Here is a 24,126-nt window from a genome sequence, read left to right as displayed (position 1 = left end):
TAAAATCATTTTTAGCATGTTTGGGCTTATGAAAAAATCTTAAGATTTTTTGAAAATTTTCGATGCAAAATCTTTTTTTTCGATACAATTTTTGTTTTTGTCAGATCTTAGATTTTTTGAAAACTAATGATTGCAAAACAACGGAACTACTGTAAAATGCATTTTTAAACACTTTTTTCATCTAAATGAAAAAACTATGGCTTGTTATTTAAATTTTTATATTTTTTTATTTTTTTGCCCCCCCCTTGACCTTGGCTAGGGCCGAGGGACAAAAACTTTTTTAAATATTTGCATCGGCCTTATAATAAAATAATTTCCATAAATTAAAAAATATATAAATAATTTTCATATTTCTAAAAAATATTATTGTTAAAAAAAAATATTAATATTATGTACTTTAGAATCTCTCAAGGCGTACTTATGCGAAATTTGATGAATATTGACATGAATTCATCGAGTTTCAGCGACTTTTCTGAAGAAAAATCCTATAAAATAAAAAAAAATCAAAAATACAGATGCTCTAGAGACCCCCAACGAAATATTGCGACGGACTCCGCAAAAAATCGGAAAAAAAGTGAGCAAAGGTTCTCAAAGTTTTTCAGCATCAGTATAAAACCTTTTTTTTATAATCCTTAACAATTAGTGCGTCCATCCCGGGAATTCCCGGGACAAAAATCCCGGGATTTTTCCAAAACCGGGAATTCCCGAATCCCGGGATTTTCTATAATTTGTCCCGAGAATTCTCGAAATTGAAAAAAATATCATATTTTGGTCTGGAAATTCAGATTTGGTTGTGAAAATAGTAGAACAATAAAATTAATTAAAATTTGTATTCAGCAAATCTCAGCATAAAATTGGCTTTTTAGGAAAAAATATTACAATTTTAATTAACAGGTCCACAAAATGCCTAGTGCTTTAATTTTTTTTTTTTTTTTTAAGACTGGATATATTTACGTATATTTTCGATTTTAAATTTGAAAAAAAAAACAATCTCATATCAAATTATTTATAATCAAACACCGGCATCTAGGGCAAATAAGTACAAATGTAACGAATAAATACAGCTATTAAAGCAAAAAATAATTGCATGACGATTTGGATGACTTTGGTTAAAACAAGAACAGAAAAAACAATTTGTACTTCCAAATGTATTGCTCTAAAATCTCCTGTACCTATTTAGACTGTAATTCTGATTTTCCCTCGGTTGGCGGTAGTAACTTGAAGATAATTTGTAAAATATGTTTTATATAAAACAATTAATTTAAAACATATCTAAAATTTTACATTGACTGGTATCATTTTATTTATTGTCGTTTTTTGTTTTTTAGACATATAAAATATTTTTTTTAGGCTGTTTTGACCATGTCATATAAAAATAAATACAAAAGAAAAAAAATATAAAAGAATTCCAGAGTTTTTTTGAATAGGTCCTATAAACATATGGAAGACAAAAGCTTATTGGACCTTTTTTAAAAAAAACTCAAGAATTATGTAATTTGATTCGCAAATAAAAAAAAATAATCATACTGGAATTAAAAATAGTAGTTGATATAAAATCCTAAATACCACAAAGACAAAAAAAAAATTCTTTTAGGCTATTTTGAAACTGTCGTCTTTGTTTAGATTGAAGTGAGGATTATCACTATTTAATATTATTAAGCTAATTCAATGATTATAAGCTTGAAAACATAACAAATATAATGAAATATAGATTTTGTTACTGATTCAAAAATTTCCCGGGATTCCAAAAATATTTTTCCCGTTTCCCGGGAAATTCAAAACCCGGGAAAATTGGACGCCTTATTAACAATGTCAAGAAAAAAAGTAGACAAAAACTATGATGAAATGGAAGTTTTCAACGATATGCATTTTAAAATTTGACTGGACGATGATGTTTTAATTTTTAGATGAATAATTTTCATCTTATTTAGGCCAATGCAAATATTTTTCTACTTTTTAATGAAAAATTGGTTTAAAATGCATTTTACAAAAGTTCAGTTGTTTTGCAATCATTAGTTTTCAAAAAATGTAAGATTTGAGGAAAAATAAAAATATAGCATTTTTTTTTGCGGTACAGTCATCCCACATATTCGGAACACCCACAAATTCGGAACACTTTTGTGGTAATTAGTCAATAGAATGCAAAATACAACTTTTCTGCCGACTCTGCTATTTTTAGGGCCTTTATTTGGACATTCTCTTGCTATTTCACTAGTAAAAGTAATACTTTTTAAACAAAAACTGCATTTCAAGACTATTTTATCCAGAGCACCAAAACACTGCCTCCAAATTGCCTGTTCCATGATCCATTAACTGATATTTTCACAAAAAAGTTATCAGATCATTCATAAAACATTACTAAGCATGAGTTTTATTGGTTTCAGAGTGCAAAGTCATTATTTTGTAAAAAATATGTACTCCTGGAAAGAAAAAAAAGTTTGTTTACATCGTAAGAAAAAAGTGTTCCGAATTTGTGGATTTCAAGGGTCAATGTTTTTCTTTGAAAACTTGATATAAAACGTAAAAATTTACAGCCGGTCTATACATCAATCGAAAAATCGCAAGAAAAGCTTTCACATGAAGGTAAAAGCAAATTATTATGTTCAATTATCGATTTTCTATGATTTGTTGAATATTGGCCGTTCTGTAAACTGTTCCGAATATGAGGGATGACTGTATTGTGCATCGAAAATTAACAAAAATTTAAAAGATTTTTGAATAAACCTAAACTGCCCATGTTCGCATAAATGTCCCATATGCAAAAACAGCAAGCTAACAAAAACGCTACTCAAGTTTGTCCCACACATAAGGCTACGTGTTAGTTTTGGCGAAAAAATGGGTTTCCTATTGATTTCTAGAACAAAGTACTGGATGTAATAGGCTCAAAAGTGATGAAAATGCATATGGGACATTTATGCGATCAGGGGCAGTAAACATGCTTAAAATAATTCTAAACGCAGGTTAAAGCATTTTAAATTGATTTCAGCTCATTGCACTTGAATTTCCAATTAAATTTTGAAGTTTTTTGAAAAAAATAAATTTTTGGTCCCATGATTTTTAGGGCCGATTTTGAAGGGAAGGGGGGATGGGTACAAAAGAATTAAAAATATTTGTACCAGCCTTATCATAAAAAATAAGAAAACTGGTCGATCGATTGTAACTTTGTTAGCAACGGCCTAATTGGAAAACTAATTAAAATCATCGAGATGAATTTTATGCACAAGCAAACAAAATTAAAAACGAAAAAAAATATTACAGAGAAGGCATACCAAAATAAACATTGAAGAAATTTTTTGATATTTTTTGCGTGTTCAAGAAGTTCAATTTCGAAAATAGAAAAAGTTGTAGCTTGGTCATAAATTTCCGCAATTTTTAAGATTTATTATTTCTTGGACCTTTTCAAAAATAAACTCCACATCAAAAACGATAACGATTTCCAAACATTCCATTTTCAAAGTGTTCGCATAGCCGACAACACTGCCCGCTTCCATCACAACCGGCACAGAGAACATAAAACAGCATCAATAACGTCACCACTACCATCCTCATCGTCGTCAACGCATATTTAGAACCCAACTCGAGAGGGCCACTGCTGAGAACCTTCCACTCCAAACCGACAGCATAAAAACCACTCAACATAAGCTTATGCGATGCTGTTTTTATGTCGTCGTGCGCGAGAATGTCCCCCGCGCTAGTATGTGTGCTAGTGCAGAGTTGTTTTTGTCGCTCAATCTGCCAGCATACCCAAGACCTTCGTAGCTGTCTCTCGCGCTGAGTTCTCCACTGAGTTCTCTACAGCATAAGCTGACAGGCTGCAGCAGCGTTGACCAGGTCCCTCAGTCGCGCTTGGTTTCGCTAGTTTCAGTGTGGTGCGCGCCGCGAGAGACACAGAGCAAGTATGCGTCAACAGAGTTGAACGCGAGCAGCAGGAAGAAGGTTCTTCACAGGAGGTAGAGCCAAGGTGTTTTTTGGATTTCGCCGAATTTCGCTGAATAGACCCCGCGCGGTTATCTGTGCGCGCCCGACCTTCGATGAATCAAAGTTTCGCGAGCTGACACGCGCTGAATTCGCAGTGTGGCGTAGGTTCTTCTGCACAACGCAGCACGACTTCACAGATCTTCGTGGTGTGGTTGTGGTGGTCGTCCCTTTTGGAGTTGCTCTGCTGCTGCCTTCCCGAGGGGTGATACCAGTTTCGAGCGAGCGTTTGTGTTAGTGCGAGAGTGCGTTTCAAGGTGGAACCATCTCTCGTGTGCATCAGTACTGCTGGACGACGGCTACGGCGAAGACACGGTGGCGGAGGTGTAAATAAAGAGTCTTGAAACAACTCGAGCAAGCCAAAAAAATGTTCACCAAGCAACTCCTGTCGTGGCTGCTGGTCAGCGGATGTAAGTATAATTTGGAGGTACCTCTCTCTGTTTTTCGAAGGGTGTTTAATCCAAAGGGTTCGCCTTGGCCCGGAGGAACAGGTAGTTTGCCGTGCGCGTGTTGGTGTTGGTGGCTTCAGAGCGATCCCCCGCACACACATGCGTCTCGAGCCAATGATTTCGTTGCTTGATTTATGCTTTGCTGGTGAAGCCCTTTGTGTCTCGATGCCCTTGGATATGATCTCGATTATGGAATCTCGCGCTGATCCAAAACTTGTTTTTCCTCGTCTCTACTCCCTTTCTTCTCCACAACAGTCGTGATCGTGTGTTCCTCAGCTGGCGGCAGCGGCGGTACCGGCAGCAGTGGCGGATCAGGGGGTCGCTCCGGCGGTCTCTACAACTATGGTGGCCTGGCCGCGGCCAACAGTGGCTTGTCGCACCCGTCCTCGGCCGCGATGCTCGCCGGATCGAGCTCCCGGGGTGCGCCGTCGCGGTTCTACATGCCGGCCGGACTCGGCAACCCTGAAGACCCGCGCGGATACCGATCGACGACCCCCAGCCAGCCGGCGACCGTAACGCCCAAGCCGAACCGTATCTCCGCCTGGGGCATTATCTCGATCGTGATGTTCGTCATCATGATCGGCGCCGGTGCCTACTGGGGCTTCATCTGCTATCCGCTGTTCTGCAAGAAGGAACGCAACTACAACATGATGATGAACATGTCCTCGGCCACGACCGCCACCCCCACGCGATCCACTGAGTTCGAGAAGCTCGAAAACTACTGCTCCAAATCGACCACATCCAGCCGAAGCAACGACACCGGCATCAGCAACATCTAGCGATCTTCCGCTGCTCAAGCACAACCTACTACTAGCTGATAAGAGAGAGAGAGAGCTTCAAAATATCAACTTAAATTTTCGGCTTGCCATACGAACAACTAAGAAATTTAGGAAAAACCAATAACTTGTGAAACCCCCCCAACTAGCCTTAAGAACATACTCGATCAATAAGTTAATCGATAAGAGACTGATGATAAATCTTAAATAAAACGCGCGATATAGAAGTATTACACACGGTTGTAGACAATCCCAAACGAAAACGTGAATAATTTTTTACAAGACAACTTTTTTTTTGCTAACAATAAACGCATTGTTTTACTCGGCGGTTCCCAAGAAATCCTTGATCCAGCGGAAATTTCTCTCAAGAAGCGAAACAATAACCGGGGCGAAATTCCATTCCATGTCAGAACGAGCATTGAGTTGTTGATTCACATCGTTTAGAATGAGTTCACCTATCCAGCTTTACGCAGAAGTCGGAATTCGTCGAACCCTGACAATCCTGAGGTATTTCTTATTAGAACTTCAATTTCTCCAGCAAGACTTTGGTGTCTCTAAAGGGTTTCCAGACGATTCAGGAGAAAATGTACCCTTACTCACACACACCTATACAAACGTTAAATTGTAAGAGCCTCGGGCGCAGATCTCGGAATCGATATGCGCAAGAATTTGACGATGACGGTGATGATGATGATGGCTTTATAATGATGACTTGGTTGGATTTTTGTTTTGTTTTATATGGGTATTTTTTGCCTCCGCCAGCTTATGTGAACAAGTTTTGAAACTGGAGAATAAGATCAGAGTCGGGATCAACTCGAGGGTGTGCGCGAGTAACGAAAGCAATGTTGAGCTGTAACTAAATGGGCACGTTTTTTGGAGATTTCTACTTAATTAATTATTTTTTAACAGAAAAAGACACCCAAAAAAAGATCAACGACAACTAGTGTTTGAACTGACCAGATCCGACTAAAAGGACATTTGGCGATCAAAAAATTACATTATTTCAATTTGACGTTTACGTCACTTATTCATATTAGGGAGTTAAAGGGGCCCATTTGCAACGTATTTACATTACTTTAAGGGACGTCTGTATTTGGTTATTTGTTGTCAAAATCATCATTTCAGATCGAGGCCCTTCTAGAGACGGGGTTGGGTTGTAGAGGGTTAACATGATATGGAACAATGTTGATCAATTCTGCCATTATTTTGGCCATACAATGTGGTCTTTGAACAAAACTTTTATAAAATTTAGAAAAAATTGAAGTCGTATTTTTATTATTGGTACACCCTACTAGTCCATAACGAAATATGTTTAATTTTTTTCTATATTGCTAGAACTTAAGAATTTTTTTTCAATTTCACTATTTTGGTTACCGTGAAACGGGATGACTTTGATAAGTTTGAGATTTTTCCACAAAATGAGGAGTACAAATTAAATACGTACGGAATGGTATGGAATCATACTGACCGTGGTAGAGAAGTGCACAAAGTACAGCAAGAAGAACTTTTAATAAAATTTTCAATTTTGAAGAGTTTAAAAAATTAGTTAACTATAATGTTAACTATAATGTTGATAAAAAGCATTGTTTTAAACTTCTCAAAGTGTCATGATTTTCTCAATGAATTGGACAATGATCTACTAGGAAAAGGTAAAATAAGTTTGTAAATAATAAATATCATGTGTTTTTGAAACATAATGCAAAAAAAAAATCTTTCAGTCTTTACGGGACCATCCATAAACCACGTGGACACTTTTTTGGGAATCTCGAACCCCCCCCCCCCCCTTTCGTGGACAATTGCCCATACAAAAAATCTTTTGTATGGAGCGTGAACAATCGCCATACCCCCTAAAGTGTCCACGTGGTTTATGGATGGTCCCTACAGGCATTTACAGTAAAACAAATTTCATATATAATGTTAAAACCGTCGTCGTCGTCGTCGAATTCAGTTTAAAATGTAATATAAATCGATTATTTTATAAAGAAAACTAACGAATTTCAGGAAAAATTCTGACTTTTTAACATTTGTACCTAAAATTTATATGTATTTTGTTAAAAAGCATATAAACTTAGTGAACTAAATATTAACATTGATTTTTTTTTTCAAAAAAACTACATCAGCTACCTTAGTGAGGGTAGTTTCTACAAAATGTGTAAATTGAAGTGCATCCACCAACAAAATTTATTCCAAATTCAATATAAAATTTAAAAATGGAGTAGGAAAATTTGTCTGCGAATATTTGGAAATTTTCTAAAAAAAAATCTGTGAGAATTTTGAATACTGAACACAGAAAACAAAATTAAGGTAACATTAAATCTGGGAATGGTAACAGCTTTTGTGTAAAAACATGTGTAATTTTACATGAGCAACTTGTAATATTTTCATCAATTTCTGTTGAATTTCACATCTTTACACATTTTTCAGGTAAAAATACTAAAAAAGGAGGTAATATTATTTTCATCACTTCAAAATTCTTTTTTTTTTGTGTACTCTATCCGATTGTTTGAAGCAAAAAAAAAAAACATTTTATTATTTCTTTGGTTGAATCTATAACAGAAGTTTAATTAGTTCGCAATCAAAATTGTTCTCTTCTAGAAATTAGTTCAACTAATCAAATTACCAACTATTTCAAAAATTACAGATTTTACGCCAGATCCATTTTTCAAAATATTATTTTGCGATTTTGTTACACAACAAAAAAATATATGGTGAAATCGCATGCAAAAGAATGCAAATTACATTTATGAGAAATGCAAACTTGCTGGAAATCGAGCACACACGGAGAGGACTGCGCCTCAGCCTACACAGCTATCGGGCCATTGAAAAGGGGAAAAGATTAACGTCATTAATAGCTTAACATTTCGGTCAAGTAGATTTCTCATACATATTTTTACGTGTAATGTTACATAAACTTCATAACAAAAAATGCAAAATTGATTTTACACGCAGGTCTCTTACACGCCGCTAAGTTACTACTTTTTTGATTTGTAGCTAGGTTTTACAATATATTTCCCAAAAAGAGTCCCCGTAAATTGCTTTTGCAGTTATGCAATGAATTTTTGTTTTCAGGATTGAGTCATTAGCCCTTGTAGCTATGTTACACTTGAGTTGTGCAACAAAACATGAGTTTTAGTTTAAGTACGACGAAGTTGACTTTATAGCTGTCGGCCACCATTGCTAGTACCAACCACTAGTGTCTTCCTTTTTAACTACGAGGACTTCGCCGTCCTGGGCTCCTAAGTGTACTAGAGTATAGCACGGAGCGACGGCGCCGAATACCCATATTTACACAAAGAATTTTAGAGCGCCCGCCGCGGGATTCGAACCAGCAACCTCTAGATTGTGAGCCAGTGCGCGGTCCGATTGATCCACACGGGCGGGTCAAGTTGACCACATTTTTAATCCCTCCATGCTTGTATGCTCTTTTATACAAAGTTTACTGGAATTCCTATCTCGATAGGTCAAGGGAGCACACGAGCATCGCCCTGCTACTAACAGGATTACAGCTTGCTCCAACTTGAACTAAACGTTATAAAAATTATCCTCTTACAGGACCAAACAGCTGAAAGTCAACTGCGTCCTAACCTGCGAAATACTTTCGGCAAATAATCTCCATACAAACAACAAACATAAACTCTGTGCCAACAGATGAAGCCACGACGCCGACCAGCCAAGCTCTTCGCGGAAGCAACTTATAAGCCCACCGAAGAGCGACTATAAACTGCGCTGCGGTCGAGAATTGTGCAAAACTTGTACCCGCCCAGCAGTGTGGGTTCGGTGGGGTCAAATGGAAATTTCAAGCTTTTGTTAGAAAAAGTTACATTTTAGTTGATTTTGATTTGACAAAATAAAAAAAAAAACTCACTTCAAATCACATGCAGGTTCAACAGTTCTAGTTTATGTTCAAAAGCCCATTTAACCCGATTGTTCCGAATCCAACCAAGAACAAGGTACGGAGGTCAGGGTAGCTCTCATCAGAAAGCATCAAACACCAGCAGATGAAGGGACCTGCCGGGAACTCACTCTGAGCTCCAAGCTCAAGTTTATGGCCGCAAAAGTTAATAGTCCGATCCGCGAGACGACAGCTTTGACATGCCGGCCAAGGGATGTTCTGGACAGCTGCTGCCGAGAACAAGTCCATCGTCATCGTCGTAAGATGACTGTTTTTCTTTGCGCTCTGGAGAGCCCGGTCTTTGTTGTGGGCACACGGAAGATATTTACGCGCCGGTAAGCAGACAACTTAGATGGACAGCGGTCAGAGTTCGGAGAGGTGTGTAACTTGAATTAAATTACTGCTCTGGATCTGGGGATGAGCGCAGGGGTTCTCAAGCTTGTCTTTGTGTAAAACTGTAATAATCAACTCAACAAATACACCGATTAATACGACTATGTAGAAGCCAAGTACACAGGATGACAATTATATTATGCCATCAACAAACAACAACCGGTGTGAAACGCGTTTCCTTTCCCCCTTCTCGGACGAGTTAAATAAATGACACATGGTGCTGCGTTTGCCACAAGTCACTCAGGCAGTAGTGTGAAACGCCTTTTAAAGAGTCGAACGAAAGGAAGTGAGCACACAACACACGCCCTTTCCTTGGGCCCGAGGGGTATAATTTGAGGCTTACGGGCGTTTCGGTAGACTACTGCTGGCAGAGCTCTCGTATGTGCCATATGATGTCATCAGGGTCTACGAGCCAGAAGCGTTCAAGGAAATCCCTCGAGCTGAGAGTGAAGGGGGGTCGGGGAAGCAACGACGACCCCCCAACAACTGCAACATCGTAGCTATATGTTGAGGAAAGTCGCACAGATGCGAATCTTGCTGTGGCGAGTGTGTGTGCGTTTTCTAATTAGATTCAAATTAGTGGCTTCATGGTAGCTGTAAAGGCACATGCATGAATGATAAATTTAGCGTAGAAGCTGCTCAAAAATAAAACCAAAGCTCCTGATAACAAGAGCCAACCAATAAATCAAAATTGAAAAAGTTAAGTCCAGAAAGGTCAACTCAACTATAAATCAACCACTTTCGCCATAAAACGGTAGCATCTTCCTCCTGAGCAATTCTCTTCGAAATCGGTCTTTTTTTTATTTGATTTTTTGTATTTTTAATCCGGCTGAACCTTTTTTGGTGCCTTCGGTATGCCCAAAGAAGCCATTTTGCACCATTAGTTTGTCCATATAATTTTCCATACAAAATTGGCAGCTGTCCATACAAAAATGATGTATGAAAATTCAAAAATCTGTATCTTTTGGAGGAATTTATTGATCGATTTGGTGTCTTCGGCATAGTTGTGGGTATGGATAAGGACTACACTAAAAAAAATGGTAAAAAAAATTTGGTGATTTTTAATTTAACTTTTTGTCACTAAAACTTAATTTTATTTTCAAAAAAAACACAATTTTTTTTATTTTTTGATATGTTTTAGAGGACATCAAATGCCAAATTTTGAGAAATTTCCATGTTGTGCAAAAAATCTTTGACTGAGTTATGAATTTTTGAATCAATACTTATTTTTTCAAAAAATCGAAATATTGGTCGCATATTACGCCCTTTTGAAATGTTAGTCTCGATTTTAAATTTCACGAATGTTTCATATTTTAACATTGTAAATCGGATCATTAGTTGCTGAGAAAGAAAATGGCAGGTTGTTTGGGTGAGACTTAGAAAACATCAATTTTCCTGTTTTTAAACCATTGCATGGCAAAATCTCAGCAACTAAGGGTCTTATCAACAAAGTTCAAAAAAGCAAAATATAGAGAATTTTCTCAGCTTTTCATTATTTTTTTCAAAAGTGAGCAAACATGTGCTTTAATTTAAAAAAAATGAAAGACTGCAATTATTTTCAAAAAAAATGTTACCTAAAAATGGCTACAACTTGAAAACGGTGCACTTTATCATAATTTCACTTAAGTACTTTTTGATTGCAAATTGTATTTTCTATCGAAAAATGAAGTTGAAAAATATATTTCGATTTTTTGAGAAAATCAGTATCGATTCAAAAATTCATAACTCGGTCAAAGATTTTTTGCACAACCTTGAAATTTCTGCAAAGTTGGCATTTGATGTCCTCTATGTTAGAATCAAAGCCGGGGATTGGGGAGGGAGCATCAGGGCAGTGGACAGTATGCTGTAATGGCGGAAACTGGACGTGGATAGTGGAAGACCAGAACTACGTCGCAAGAGGAAAATAGTTTATTAATTGAACAATTCTTAAGGATTGTCCAATTACTACATCTTTTGACCTCTGTCAGTTTCCAGCTGTCTGCCGCGCCCTTTTAGGCCCCCAACAGGGTGCGAGCCCTGTTTTTCAGCTTTGTCAGACTTTTTTCGGAGTTATTGGAGGTTACTGTCGGAAGGAGATTCTCTTCCCCTGAGGACACCGTGAGTGATTTTGCTTGTTCGCGTCCAACCACCCCCTTTTGGCCCTTCATACGGCAGTAATTTGAAGATGCTCCCTTTAAGTCTGAGCCACTGTAATTCTAGGCAACCGCTACATAGGTCATCCTTGTGGCCCTGTTGGTTATCTCATCAAATCAATCAAATCATCAAAAGTTGGCATTTGATGTCCTCTAAAACGTACCGTAAACCGGGGTGACTTTGATAGGATTTCGATTTGTTTTTAGATATTTTTCCAACAGGTAAGGTTTTTCTCAAGGTTATTATTTTTAAAACATGTACTGGGGTAGACCACAAAGGTCCATGCAGTATTTCGGAAAAAAAGTTTTTTCAACAATGTTTAGAAAAATAGTTACGTTAAAAATTCTTAGTTTTAATTCCGGGGTGACTTTGATAGTCATAGTTTTTCTTGTTAAAATCATATTTAAGATGTTCAAACTTTATTTGTACGCTAAATGTACCATCACTAAAGTAGCTGATAAAGTTTTTAAGAAAAAAAAATCAATGTTTAATTTTAGTTAACTAAGTGTATAAGCTTTTTAGCAAAATACATATAAATTTTAGGTAAAAATGTTAAAAAGTCGGAATTTTGCCTGAAATTTGTTAAAACTAGTTTTGTTTGTAAAATTATCAATTAATATTGCATTTTATACTGAATTCGAAGCACGAATCACAAGTTTTCACATTTTACATGAAATTTGTTCAGCTGAAATTGCCTTTTAATTTGGAGATTTTGTTTTAATTGTGTTTCAAAAACACATATTATTTATTATTCACAAACTTTTTTAACCTTCTCCTAGTGGAAAATTGTCCAAAGAATCCGAAAATGCATTCCGTTTTCCGATTAAAAATCATGTCCATTGAGAAAATCAAGACACTTTTAGAAGTTTAAAATAATGACATCAACATTTTCTTAACTATAGTTAACTAACTTTTTAAACTTGTCAAAATTTTTGAAAAGTTCTTCTTGATGTACTTTGAACACTCCTCTACCACGGTCAGTATGTTTCTAAACCATTCCTTACGTATTTTAATTGTACTCTTCATTTTGCGAAAAAATCAAAACCTATCAAAGTCACCCCGGCTATCAAAGTCTCCCCGTTTTACGGTAACAGAAAATTAAAAAAAAATTAAAAATAGTTTTTTATTGCAAATCAAATTTTAGTGAAAATAGTTAAATTAAAAATCACCATTTTTTTACCTTGTACCATTTTTTTAAGTGTAGTCCTTATCCATACCTACAGCTTTGCCGAAGACACCAAATCGATCACAAAATTCCTTCAAAAGATACAGATTTTTTAATTTTCATACATCATTTTTGTATGGACAGCTGTCAAATTTGTATGGAAAATTATATGAACTAACTAGTGATGCAAAATGGCTTCTTTGGACATACCAAAGGCACCAAGAAAATTTCAGCCGGATTAAAAAATACAAAAGAAAAATCGAATGACCGAAATCTGAGAGAATTGCTCTTCTCTATTCAAGAGATCCCAACCGGTAATCACACTTTGAAAGAAAAACACCACCAAAGTTTGATGCCTTCTAGGCCTTGAAGATCAATACTTTACAGTTCCGAACCGGTTCTTTAATTTTGATCTATCGATGGATGTCACGACTTTTACACGCCACCGTTCAAAGTCTGGGAGTGTTTGCAATGGGAAAATCGACTCGTTTAGCAGAGTTGAACTTTCTACCTTTGACCTTTTTTTCGACGAAGATATGAAACAGTGATAGATACTCAAAGTGTTATTGCTTGAGGTATGGAGAAGAAAATTGAAGTTAAACTGATTTTATGGCAGAAAATTACACGGTTCAAGGAAAATTGCAAATGGTGTGAATTTTTTCCAAGTACAAAAATGTGCAAGATTAGAAACAAACCTTTAGAAACCAGAAATTTTCTCGCTTTATTGGTGGAAGAAAATTTACCTGAAAAGAAAAGAGAATGCAAAGTATGAGTAATCGATTTAACAAAAAAAAGTCAAATTCTTCAACCGAATATTAATAAATCTCCCTATTTTGAAATAGATCCTTATTGTGTTATCCTACTCAAACCGCTCCTTTTCCTTCAACAGAAGATTATTTTTTCCACCAACACAATCCCTCGCAATCCCTGAGGACCACCAGAAGGTAATATGACTCAAACTTTTTTCCCCGCAGCGTCAAACTTTCTCTCCCATCTCCCACTCCCTCTGACAGATATTAGTTCTAATTGGATGACGAACGACTGCAGTCGCCCACGGGGGACGAGATGTCACGATGCTTTCAGCAAGTTATTTCTGAATAGAAAAAAAATTGAATTCTTTTCAGCGCTCGTTTTATGAGCAACAAGGGGAAGAACGCTTCAACGTGCACCTGACGGAATGGTCCTTTGATGTCCTCGAGTACCTTTTTGCAGATGTCTTCAAAGCTGTTTTGTTTGTATCATTTTCAAACAAGGAAATAAGGTAAATAACAGTTGGCGGAAAATATGTTGCCTCCTGAATGGGAGAATCTCCTTTAAGAACCGATCCATCACTCTTTTGAAGCTATTTCCGGCTCCCAAAAGACGATTATTGATAGCCTGACAAGCCTGCGTGATAATTTCTCATCCTAGTGGCACGGTAATTGATTACCCCCAGTGAAACCAAACAAGAGCCAACGGCTCAATTCCTTTCCCCCAATCAGAAAGACGACTCAATCACGTATCGGAAAAATTGATAGTTTTGGTCACGACAAGGCTCTGTCTCAGCTCAATTAACTCGCGGTAGAGCGGGCGTTCATTAATTAATGAACTCCCTTTTCGGTGGCTTGCGTTTCATTTTTCCAACATTCCATAACTAACCTCCATTTCTCCTTATCAGTTGGAACGATACCAAACTGTTTGGACACGAGCCGACGCTGCACCAGATGTGTCTGATGTTGTGCAATTGCACCTCGAGAGCTCGCGTTCAACCTGTCGGCGCATTCCGACACACTTCTTGGGAAAACGCAAAACATACAAATTTTCGATGCTCGGGAAAAAAACAACATTATTGCGCCTTGCAGCAATTTCTAGAGTTTTGTGTCAATCGTGCTAGGCCTAGATTTTTTCATCACACTGCTTTGCAGGACTGAGAACTGTCAACTTTGCGCACTTTGCACCTCAGTAGAGTGCTGCGGGAAAATTTTCATCACAGTTGGCAAACTGATTTTCCATCACACCATCAAAACAAAACAAGTGTAATGCATCGACTTCAGACCACAATCTAGTCACCAAGCTGTGGTAGCCGAGGCTGTAAGTCATTGAGATGGTCTGTTAAAGGTTCCTGGCTCAATTCTCGTAGCTGGAACTTTTGAGTTTTTTTGACAGGTTATTTTTTCTAATGAGCTCGAGGGCATAATTCTATCGGCCACCTCGAGATGTGGTCGCTGAGTCCGTAAACGGTACCATGAATTCGCTATAAATTTAACAGAGTTCTAGCTAAAATAAATACTCCGTAGACGAAAGAAGCCTTTACATTTGTCAGTAAAAACAGTTTGTACCCTATTGGTGCTAGAACCGAGAGAACATATTTTTTTAAAAGACTTTATTAGAAAAGATTACAAGTATTAAATTGCATTAATACATCGGACAAGCTCTAGCTTGAGCTCCAGGGTAGCGAAGGGTAACAAATCGCCCTCTCCATCGGCGAAACTCCGAGCATCCGTCCATCTCGTACTGATCGTATTAATCCGTAGCGTGAATCCCGCGCAGCTTTCCTCCGCCGCTGTCTGTCACCTCCACGTATGAGGACCGTAGAGGACGATAACCCTCAGGCCACTGGCCTTCATCGCCATGAAGGGGCTCCTCTCGGCAGCAGGATCAGCGGGTGTTGGGGATACCGATCCAACAAGTACTGAAGACGCCTGTCTACAACGTAGCCAGCAATGCCCGCTGGTTTTCAACAATCCGTCCGGCAAAAAGTCAAAAATCCATTGTAAGCCTCCACAACACTGCTGCATCCCGACACCGGAGACCACGATTCCGCAACAAGCCTTCATCCCTGAAATCACTTAGCCAGTCCGTAAAACTTTCTCTGGGCTGGACGAGCCAATAGTTTCTGAATTTCCAAAAATAAACAAATAAACATAAACAGCCTGCCATAGCAACGGATATCGTCGGCATCACTGTGAAGAAAAATCACTGTGATGAAAAAATACTGTGATGAAAATAATTGCGCAACACTCTAGTAAAGTGCAAAATGCGCAATATGTTTCTAACACCTTTTTCCTCCCCGAGGGCACACGCATGGCCCACGTGAATCGGTGCAGCGAGGGGAGCGGGGGGAGATAGGCCAAGTCAACCAGCAGTCAAGTGTTGACTAGTTGAACTAGTTTGTGTTTTAACGCAGAGAACACATCGAGTTGCACTGCGGGATCTGAGTAGGGTGGTACAGAAGGTTTTGAATCTCTTGAACATTCGAATCCCTCAAATCTATCAAATTTCTTGAATGTTTTCAAAATTCCATCCCTGCTCTTCTCTCTTCAATCTCTTGAATTCCTCAAATTTCCAGAATCTCATCAAGCTTGGATCTTAAAGATCACTTTAACAGTCTGGACCCGAAGCCTAATTTTTCTTTTACATTCTTATTGGAATTCCATATAAACTGTAACGGGAATTGCAGGCACCGGGTCCTCACTATTAATCTCATTGATATGTTTTTGAGTCCCTTGAATACCTAGGATCTATCATCAAACAATTATATGAACTCGATTAAATCCATCGAATCACTTGGATCTTTAGAACCTAAGCAATCTTTTTATCGAACCTTTTTTGAATCACATCATTTTATGCTATGAAATTGATTCACTTAAATGACTTAAATGTCATTTATATCATGATCTCCAAACCCCCCTAATATCATCGATGTATTCTTTGTATCCCCAAAATCTCTTAAATCCTTTGAATCTCTTGAATCTCTGGAATCTCTTGGATTTCTACAATATCACTCTGCTATGTTATGGAATCGATCTCTTTAATCTCCTATCAATCTCCTACACCTCAAAAATCTCTACAAAATATCAGGAATTCCTTGAATATTTTGAATTGAATCTCTTGGATATCTACAATGTCCCCAAACTATTCTATGAAATCGATTAAATCTAGCAATCTGTTGGATCTATAGAATCTGATCGATGCTATCATATGAATTCTTCTAATCCTCAGAATCTTATCAATTTTGTCTATTGTTGTGTAATCTCTGGAATCTATTGAATCTCCCGACAATCTATTGAATCTCCCGATAATCTCTTTTTTCTCAAAAATCTCTACAAAATATAAGGAATCCCTTGAATCTTTTCATTCCCTAGAATCTCTTGGATCTCTACAAAATCACAAAGATTTTCTATGAAATCGATTGAATCCACCTCTTGGATCTTTAGAATTTCACCAATGCACAGTTAGAAAAAAGGGCCCAAAAAATTACCGCAACATGATTTCGCGCAAACCATCGATTGCTTTACACCAAAAGCTTCGTTTTTGCACCAGGAACAATAATCCGATGAAAAATTGCACTGCACGGACCGGTGGCCGGAGTACAGGCCACCGGAAGATCCGGATTTTTGGAAAAAGTGTCAGATTTATCCAATTTAACTGATAAGCTTTCTTCTACCATGAAAAGGCATGCAAAACAATCCTAGAATAATATCAAATACCATAGGACCCATCGGAACCGGTTCCACCGATCTCCGGTGGCCAAATAGTTTGATAACGTCGTTTGATACGTCGCATGACTAGTTTACGCTGTTTCCTAATGCGGTTCCGGATGTGGCTACCGGAGATCGGTGGAACCGGTTCCGATGGGTCCTATGGTATTTAATATTATTCTAGGATTGTTTTGCACGCCTATTCATGGTAGAAGAAAGCTTATCAGTTAAATTGGATAAATCTGACACTTTTTCCAAAAATCCGGATCTTCCGGTGGCCTGTACTCCGGCCACCGGTCCGTGCAGTGCAATTTTTCATCGGATTATTGTTCCTGGTGCAAAAACGAAGCTTTTGGTGTATATTAATCGATGGTTTGCACGAAATCATGTTGCGGTAATTTTTTGGGCCCTTTTTTCCCACTGTGCAATGGTTTCTATAAAATCTATCGAATCTATTGACTCTTATAATCCCCACAATGTCATCAATTAATTGTATTATATCTTTGGAATCTCTTGAGTCTCCAATCAATCTCTTATATCTCAAAATCTCTACAATATTTCAGAAATCCCTTGAATCTCTTGAATTTCTTTAATCTCCTGAATTGCTCAAATCCCTACAATTCCACCAAGCTATTTATAAAACCGATTGAATCCATGAAATCTCTTGGATCTCCAGAATCTCATCAATTTATTCTTTTAAATTTCTGGAATGTCTTCAATTTCTTAGCAATCTTCAGGTATCCAAAATATTAGGAATCCCTTGAAACTCTTGAATCTCTATACTGTCACCAAGCTATTCTATGAAACTCTTAAAATCTCTCAAATATCGAGAATCTCATCAAGCTATACCAATAGATCGAATAGATTGAATATCTAGTTACGCAACAAGCTTATGCCCGAATGATAGAATCCTTCGAATCTTCAGAATCTAATAAATCTATCAAATTAATATATTTTAAATCATCATAAATCTCCGGAGTTCTATTTTCGAACCAATCAGTCATTTGATTCTTTGAAAATTATTAAATCTAAAGGATCTCATTTGAGGCATTTGTACAAATACCAACTGCGTTCAACTATATAACTTGAATCTCATAGATCTATTCTTCGAATCTATTCTTAATGAAACTGTGGGATCTTGTAAATCTACTATCAATTGGGTTTCATCAATACTTGAATCTCTACATTTTCTCACATTATTTAGCTTTCAAGTTTTCCGACATTTTGATCTATCGATCTTATACTATATTAAAGTCCAGTTACCATGGTTAGTATCCTCTCATCAAGGTAACTTTCTTCGATCTTGAGTCCACCCTATCGGCCCTTAACGCAACTTCAACCGCCCAGATATCACCCTCGAATATAAAACAAGACGAAAAATCAACACGTGCCGCACCCATATCAGGTGTCGGCGAGCAGAGGCAAGTGTAGGTTGACCTCATTTTCTCACCAAAAAAAGGTACTTTTTCAAATCGGAAAGTTGATAACAAACTGCCCAAAAACCTCCTACCTGCATGCAACACAGTTCAAAAACATCACTTTCAGTACGAAGAAGGAGGGTATGTAATTTAGCAGAAAGCTGGTTCGACATTTAATTGTACTTTTTTTTGCAAATTTAGTTGTGAGCCACTTGAATGCAGCTCAGACGACGAACGGTCGTTGATCGCTTCCGCTGCCAGCGAGGAATGCACGTGAAAAACAACCAGTATTGTTTGGCTGGAAATTGTTCCATGTAACAGTCGGTTGGAATTGATACATGGAAAAGTTGCGCTGAAGGCAGATGGGTTGCTAGTAAGATGGTACGATGTTTCTCTTACTTTGCAGTAATTATTTTGTTATTCTGATACAGCAGAAACAGATGTCTTACACGAGATATCTGTTGAGAAAAGCTTAACGTACCATATTATCATAAACTAAGTATAAGTAACACCATAAAGCTATTTAAACTTCATTTTGACGCCATTGTCATCCATTTCCAGTCGAATAACTCGTCAATTCCCAGAAACCATATCGTCATCATTTCCCCTCATAGTGTTCACCAATCGATACGGTTCGACATACCGCACCACATCCCCAGCCAGCCGGGATCGAAAGGAATAAATTGAATCAATTTATTTCCAACCAAATGGAACCGAATTTACTATCGGTTCGTTATCCTCGCCCTTCATTGTTCCGAGACACGAAACCGTTACCGCAGGACCAAAATGGACTCTGATTGCGTCGGAGCAGATAAAAATCACCTCACCCTCACACGCCAGGGTGGACCAGAATCCGGGGGCGTTGATGGAACTCTTCGCCATAGCGTCCAACCAACCGTGCTGGGTGGTGACATGAATATGATTTTTTGAAGTGCAGAAAACTGCGGAAGAGCAGGATGCGGACGCTGGAGAGATTTGAAGAAATTTTTCGTTCGGGTACTTGTGATGCTGGTTGAAGTGCAGGACCATTCTTCTTACAATCGGATATGGTCCAATTATTGATTGGTTCTGAGATGGGGGAGTATCAGGACAATTGAACTCTTCAGAATTTCTTCAGAAAGTAAAGGTTCTGATATCTGCTAGACTTCTCTTATATCGAAGAGAGCATATTTAGGTCTTTGGTATATTCGGATCTTGGAATATATTATGTCCAATCCTTAGAATCTCTTAAATAATAAAATTTTGAATCTCTTGGATTTCTTGAAACTATCGATTCTCTCGATTCAATTGAATCCCCAGAATCTTTATACTATATCTACATTCCGGACTCGGAAAACTCTTCAAACTCTTCAAAGTTAGACATCTAATGATCTAATATATCTCTTCGATCGAAGAGATATCTCTTAACTTAATCAATAATCTTAACTAAATCAATAAAATCTTTTCAATATCTTTTGAATTAATGAAAGTATTCAAATAATTTATCTCAAGAATAAATTCTTATGAATCATATGAATATCATTCGAATTCCCAAAATCTGAAAAATCTCTTAAGTATCATGGATGCTTTCGTCATATTTAGTTATCAAGATGGATGAATCTCCCGAATCTTTTGATAATTTCAGTTTAAAAAACTCCTGCATACTTCATTAATTGATTTTTCGAATAAACCTAACGATTCTCATCAAAAGCAATTGAATTTGTTCAAACTCTGAAATTCTTGGAATCTGAAGAATCTTATAAATGTTATAGATCTCCTGAATCCAAGGATGATTTCAAAATAATTAGACTTCAAAATGAATTCTCTTCGATCTTTGGATCTTTGAATACGTGAATCTCTAGAATCCCTAAACTCTCTAAACCAAATGAATTTCGGCTCAAGAGTTTCAGTATTCTAATGAATTAAATGAACCTCATGAACTGGAATTGAATCTGTTAAAACTCTCAAATATCTGGAATTTTAGGAATCTCTTAGACTTCTTGAATCCGTATATGCTTTAGAAAATTCATTGAAAAAAATTAAAATTTTTGGAAATCTGATTTACATTTTAAGAAATTTAGATTCAATAAATACCAGGAATTCAAGAGATCCAAGATGGATGTCCATCAGGGTGACAATAAAAAAAATGTCATCAGAGATATCCTTTGGCCCGATTCTTTAGGTAAGAATAAGTAACTGTGCTAATTTTGAGCCAAATTGGTTAAAGTTTAAGGTGGGCTATTGATCGTTGAATTTCATATGGGTAAAATCCAAAAAAATGTATGGAGAAAACCTAAATTTTCAAAACTCCACCAAAAGGTGGCGTTAAATGTGTCGAATCATTGTCAAGTGTGAGATTCTTATGTCGAGTTATTAGCGATTTGAAGAAGACGTTTTTGTATGAAAAGATTGTTTTTCATCAACTTTAACGGTCTATAGCAACCCTCAACCTTAACCGATTAGGCTCAAAATTGACACAGTTACTTATTTTTACCTAAAGAATCGAGCCAGGGGGAATCCCTAATGACGATTTTTTATTGCCATCCTAAAGGACAACCATCTTGGATCTCTTGAATACCTGGCATATATAGAATCTAAATTTCTTAGATCTCTTAAATTCATAAATGAATTTGCTCTTAAGTCAAGTAAAGCCTCTGAAATCTCTTCTGAAACTCAAACCTAACGATTTCGTTGTGTCTTTCAATTTGATTGCATCTCTATACTCTAAATTCTATTGAATATAATAAACCTCACGAAAATCATTGGAATCTCAACTTCAGGAATCTGAAGAATATCTTGGTATGACAACTCTCCAGCACCCTTCACCATTGAATCGTCTAAAAAAGAGGAAATTGTAGATCGGTCTCCGATATCTCGTTACTTAGCGTGAATCGTAGTTGATCATATCTTCACCACCGAGTACAAAATACCTTTTGATACAAAAGGGCACAGTCCCACAATTATCATGTCTCGCGCGAGCACATGTTCGCACGTCAACCCCGACTCGAATCCCAAAAAAGGGCACCGCCAGCAACAATTAAGAGATAATACGTGCATGCTACAACAATTATGTGAACCTTTTCCCGTTCATGTTCAGTGTTATTGCGCCTGACCGAATCCAGTTCCAGCGATAGCTCGGTGTGAATCTCGGAAGACACATACAATTGCCAAGCCATGCTTCATTACCTGGAGAAGGTGTCCGCGATGCTCGCTACACTTGTACATTGCGGAAGGTAATTTTTCACCATTCTCGTGCGCACGAAGTACCGTTTAACCTAATTAATTGGCGTACAATGCCATCGGGAACAGTACATCAACGTGGGACACGCAAGCTGTCAGATGTTGCCGGTATGTAATCATTGTGCGGGATTGCTGTTGTTAGATAAGTGTTCAGTGTGATACCAATTAGTTGGAATTATACTGACATCCAATTTAGTTCTAATACATACGAGGTATTCCTGATTTATTGTTACCTGACTCAATCTACATGGGTCATTCCATCCCAAGTGACCACGCGTCCAACATCGACCTTCACCAAATCTGCTCATATTTGGCATGGGGGTTGTTTTTGCCCCAAAAACAAAGAATCCCAAGTTTGGTGACATTTGGTCCACCCCCGCGCCCTTGGCACCCCCCTCTTTTTTCTGAGATTTTGAAAACCTCATTTTTAAAATGCATTTTGCTAAGAGAAAAGTTTACAAAAGTGATCTTTGGGTATGCATATTTGAAGATTTTTGACGTAGAATCGAATGGCGTACTCAAAATTTATGTACAGTGTGGCCAGATATGAAAATTTTGCGCTTTACGTTTTAAAATGCATTTTTACCCTTTTACGAGCACTTACGCTGACAGTTGCATTCGATTGCTGAGGGTTTTACATTAAATTCAATCAAAACCTCAGGGTAAAATGAATATTTCTCGATATTACATTTTTATGTTGGAAAGCTCTGTATTGCATAGCAAATGTTTTACTTCCATCATTTTTCGGAGCATAGTAGGCCTTGAAATTTGAATATTCTTTTTCAATTTCTTAACGGAAGCAAGTGAATGATCCAAAATTGAATTTATGTATGTATGTATTGTAAGTATGTATGTATTGTATGTATGTATGTATTGTATGTATGCATTTGAACCCCGTCTTGGCAGGACTTGGCGTGGTTCACGGATATAAGAAAATGACAAAATGTCTAATTTCGAGCGCTTTAACCGGAATTTTCTAGTTTTATGGTCCCAGAAGCTAGCCTGATAACATGAGCCCATTTGGTTAATGTTTAGTGGGTCCAGTTTTGACCTGAAGTTAGAATGGAATTTTAATTAATTTACAATGGGGAATTTTCATTTTTAACATCTTCTTCGACAAAGTTTCCCAAAACGCTATCAAATTTTCTTATTGTCAAAATTCTCAAAGATTTTGATCCGGGGAACAACTTTGTAGAACATCGCAAAGCGCTAGGAATTGATCCCGAAAATATACAGGTTAATTTTTTGAGCAGTTTTTTAAATTTTGCCAAAAAAAAACTCCAAAAATCCTTCAGGTCAAAACTGGACCCACTAAACATTAACCAAATGGGCTCATGTTATCAGGCTAGCTTCTGGGACCATAAAACTAGAAAATTCCGGTTAAAGCGCTCGAAATTAGACATTTTGTCATTTTCTTATATCCGTGAACCACGCCAAGTCCTGCCAAGACGGGGGTTCAAATGCATACATACAATACATACATACATACAATACATACATACTTACAATACATACATACATAAATTCAATTTTGGATCATTCACTTGCTTCCGTTAAGAAATTGAAAAAAAGAATATTCAAATTTCAAGGCCTACTATGCTCTCACGCAATGTACTGTTGAAAAATGATGGTTAAGTAAAACATTTGCTATGCAATACAGAGCTTTCCAACATAAAAATGTAATATCTCGAGAAATATTCATTTTACCCTGAGGTTTTGATTGAATTTAATGTAAAAAACCCTCAGCAATCGAATGCAACTGTCAGTTTTCCCGTAAGTGCTCGTAAAAAGGGTAAAAAATGCATTTTAAAACGTAAAGCGCAAAATTTTCATATCTGGCCACACTGTACATAAATTTTGAGTACGCCATTCGATTCTACGTCAAAAAATCTTCAAATATGCATACCCAAAAGTTCACTTTTTGTAAACTTTTCTCTTAGCAAAATGCATTTTAAAAATGAGGTTTTTCAAAAATCTCAGAAAAAAGAGGGGGGTGCCAAGGGCGCGGGGTTGGACCAAATGTCACCAAACTTGGGATTCTTTGTTTTTGGGGCAAAAACAACCCCCATGCCAAATATGAGCAGATTTGGTGAAGGTCGATGTTGGACGCGTGGTCACTTGGGATGGAATGACCCACATACAAAAACGAAAAAAAAATATGAAAAAAATATGATCCTAACAAAAGATCTATCAATATGAAGCATTCTTCACATTCTATACGAAAGTCTCTTTGAAGTCCTGGTATT

The 24,126-nt window shown here is 37.2% G+C and overlaps 2 protein-coding genes across 5 annotated transcripts in view; one reads left to right on the top strand and one right to left on the bottom strand.

Moving 5' to 3' along the window:
- The window catches only part of LOC6046031 (leucine-rich repeat and calponin homology domain-containing protein), a 108,684-nt gene that overhangs the window by 31,312 nt on the left and 53,246 nt on the right, over positions 1 to 24,126 (bottom strand). The gene's annotated exons all lie outside the window — the stretch shown is intronic.
- Positions 3,791 to 5,320, top strand: LOC6046032. Its single transcript, XM_001863262.2, has 2 exons — positions 3,791 to 4,385; positions 4,680 to 5,320. The coding sequence occupies exons 1-2, from the start codon at positions 4,343 to 4,345 to the stop codon at positions 5,201 to 5,203; spliced, it is 567 nt and encodes a 188-aa protein (XP_001863297.2). The 5' UTR covers positions 3,791 to 4,342; the 3' UTR covers positions 5,204 to 5,320.

Source organism: Culex quinquefasciatus, chromosome 2, assembly GCF_015732765.1.
Source record: "Culex quinquefasciatus strain JHB chromosome 2, VPISU_Cqui_1.0_pri_paternal, whole genome shotgun sequence".
Lineage (NCBI taxonomy): Eukaryota > Metazoa > Arthropoda > Insecta > Diptera > Culicidae > Culex > Culex quinquefasciatus.
Note: the sequence above shows the minus strand (reverse complement) of the source record. Positions and strands in the feature narration are given on the sequence as shown.

Excerpts from the sequence above, each read along its gene's own strand:
- LOC6046032 (XM_001863262.2), top strand. The coding sequence starts at position 4,343 with ATGTTCACCAAGCAACTCCTGTCGTGGCTGCTGGTCAGCGGAT. Across the intron at positions 4,386-4,679 it reads GTGGCTGCTGGTCAGCGGAT|TCGTGATCGTGTGTTCCTCA; the intron begins GTAAGTATAATT and ends TCTCCACAACAG.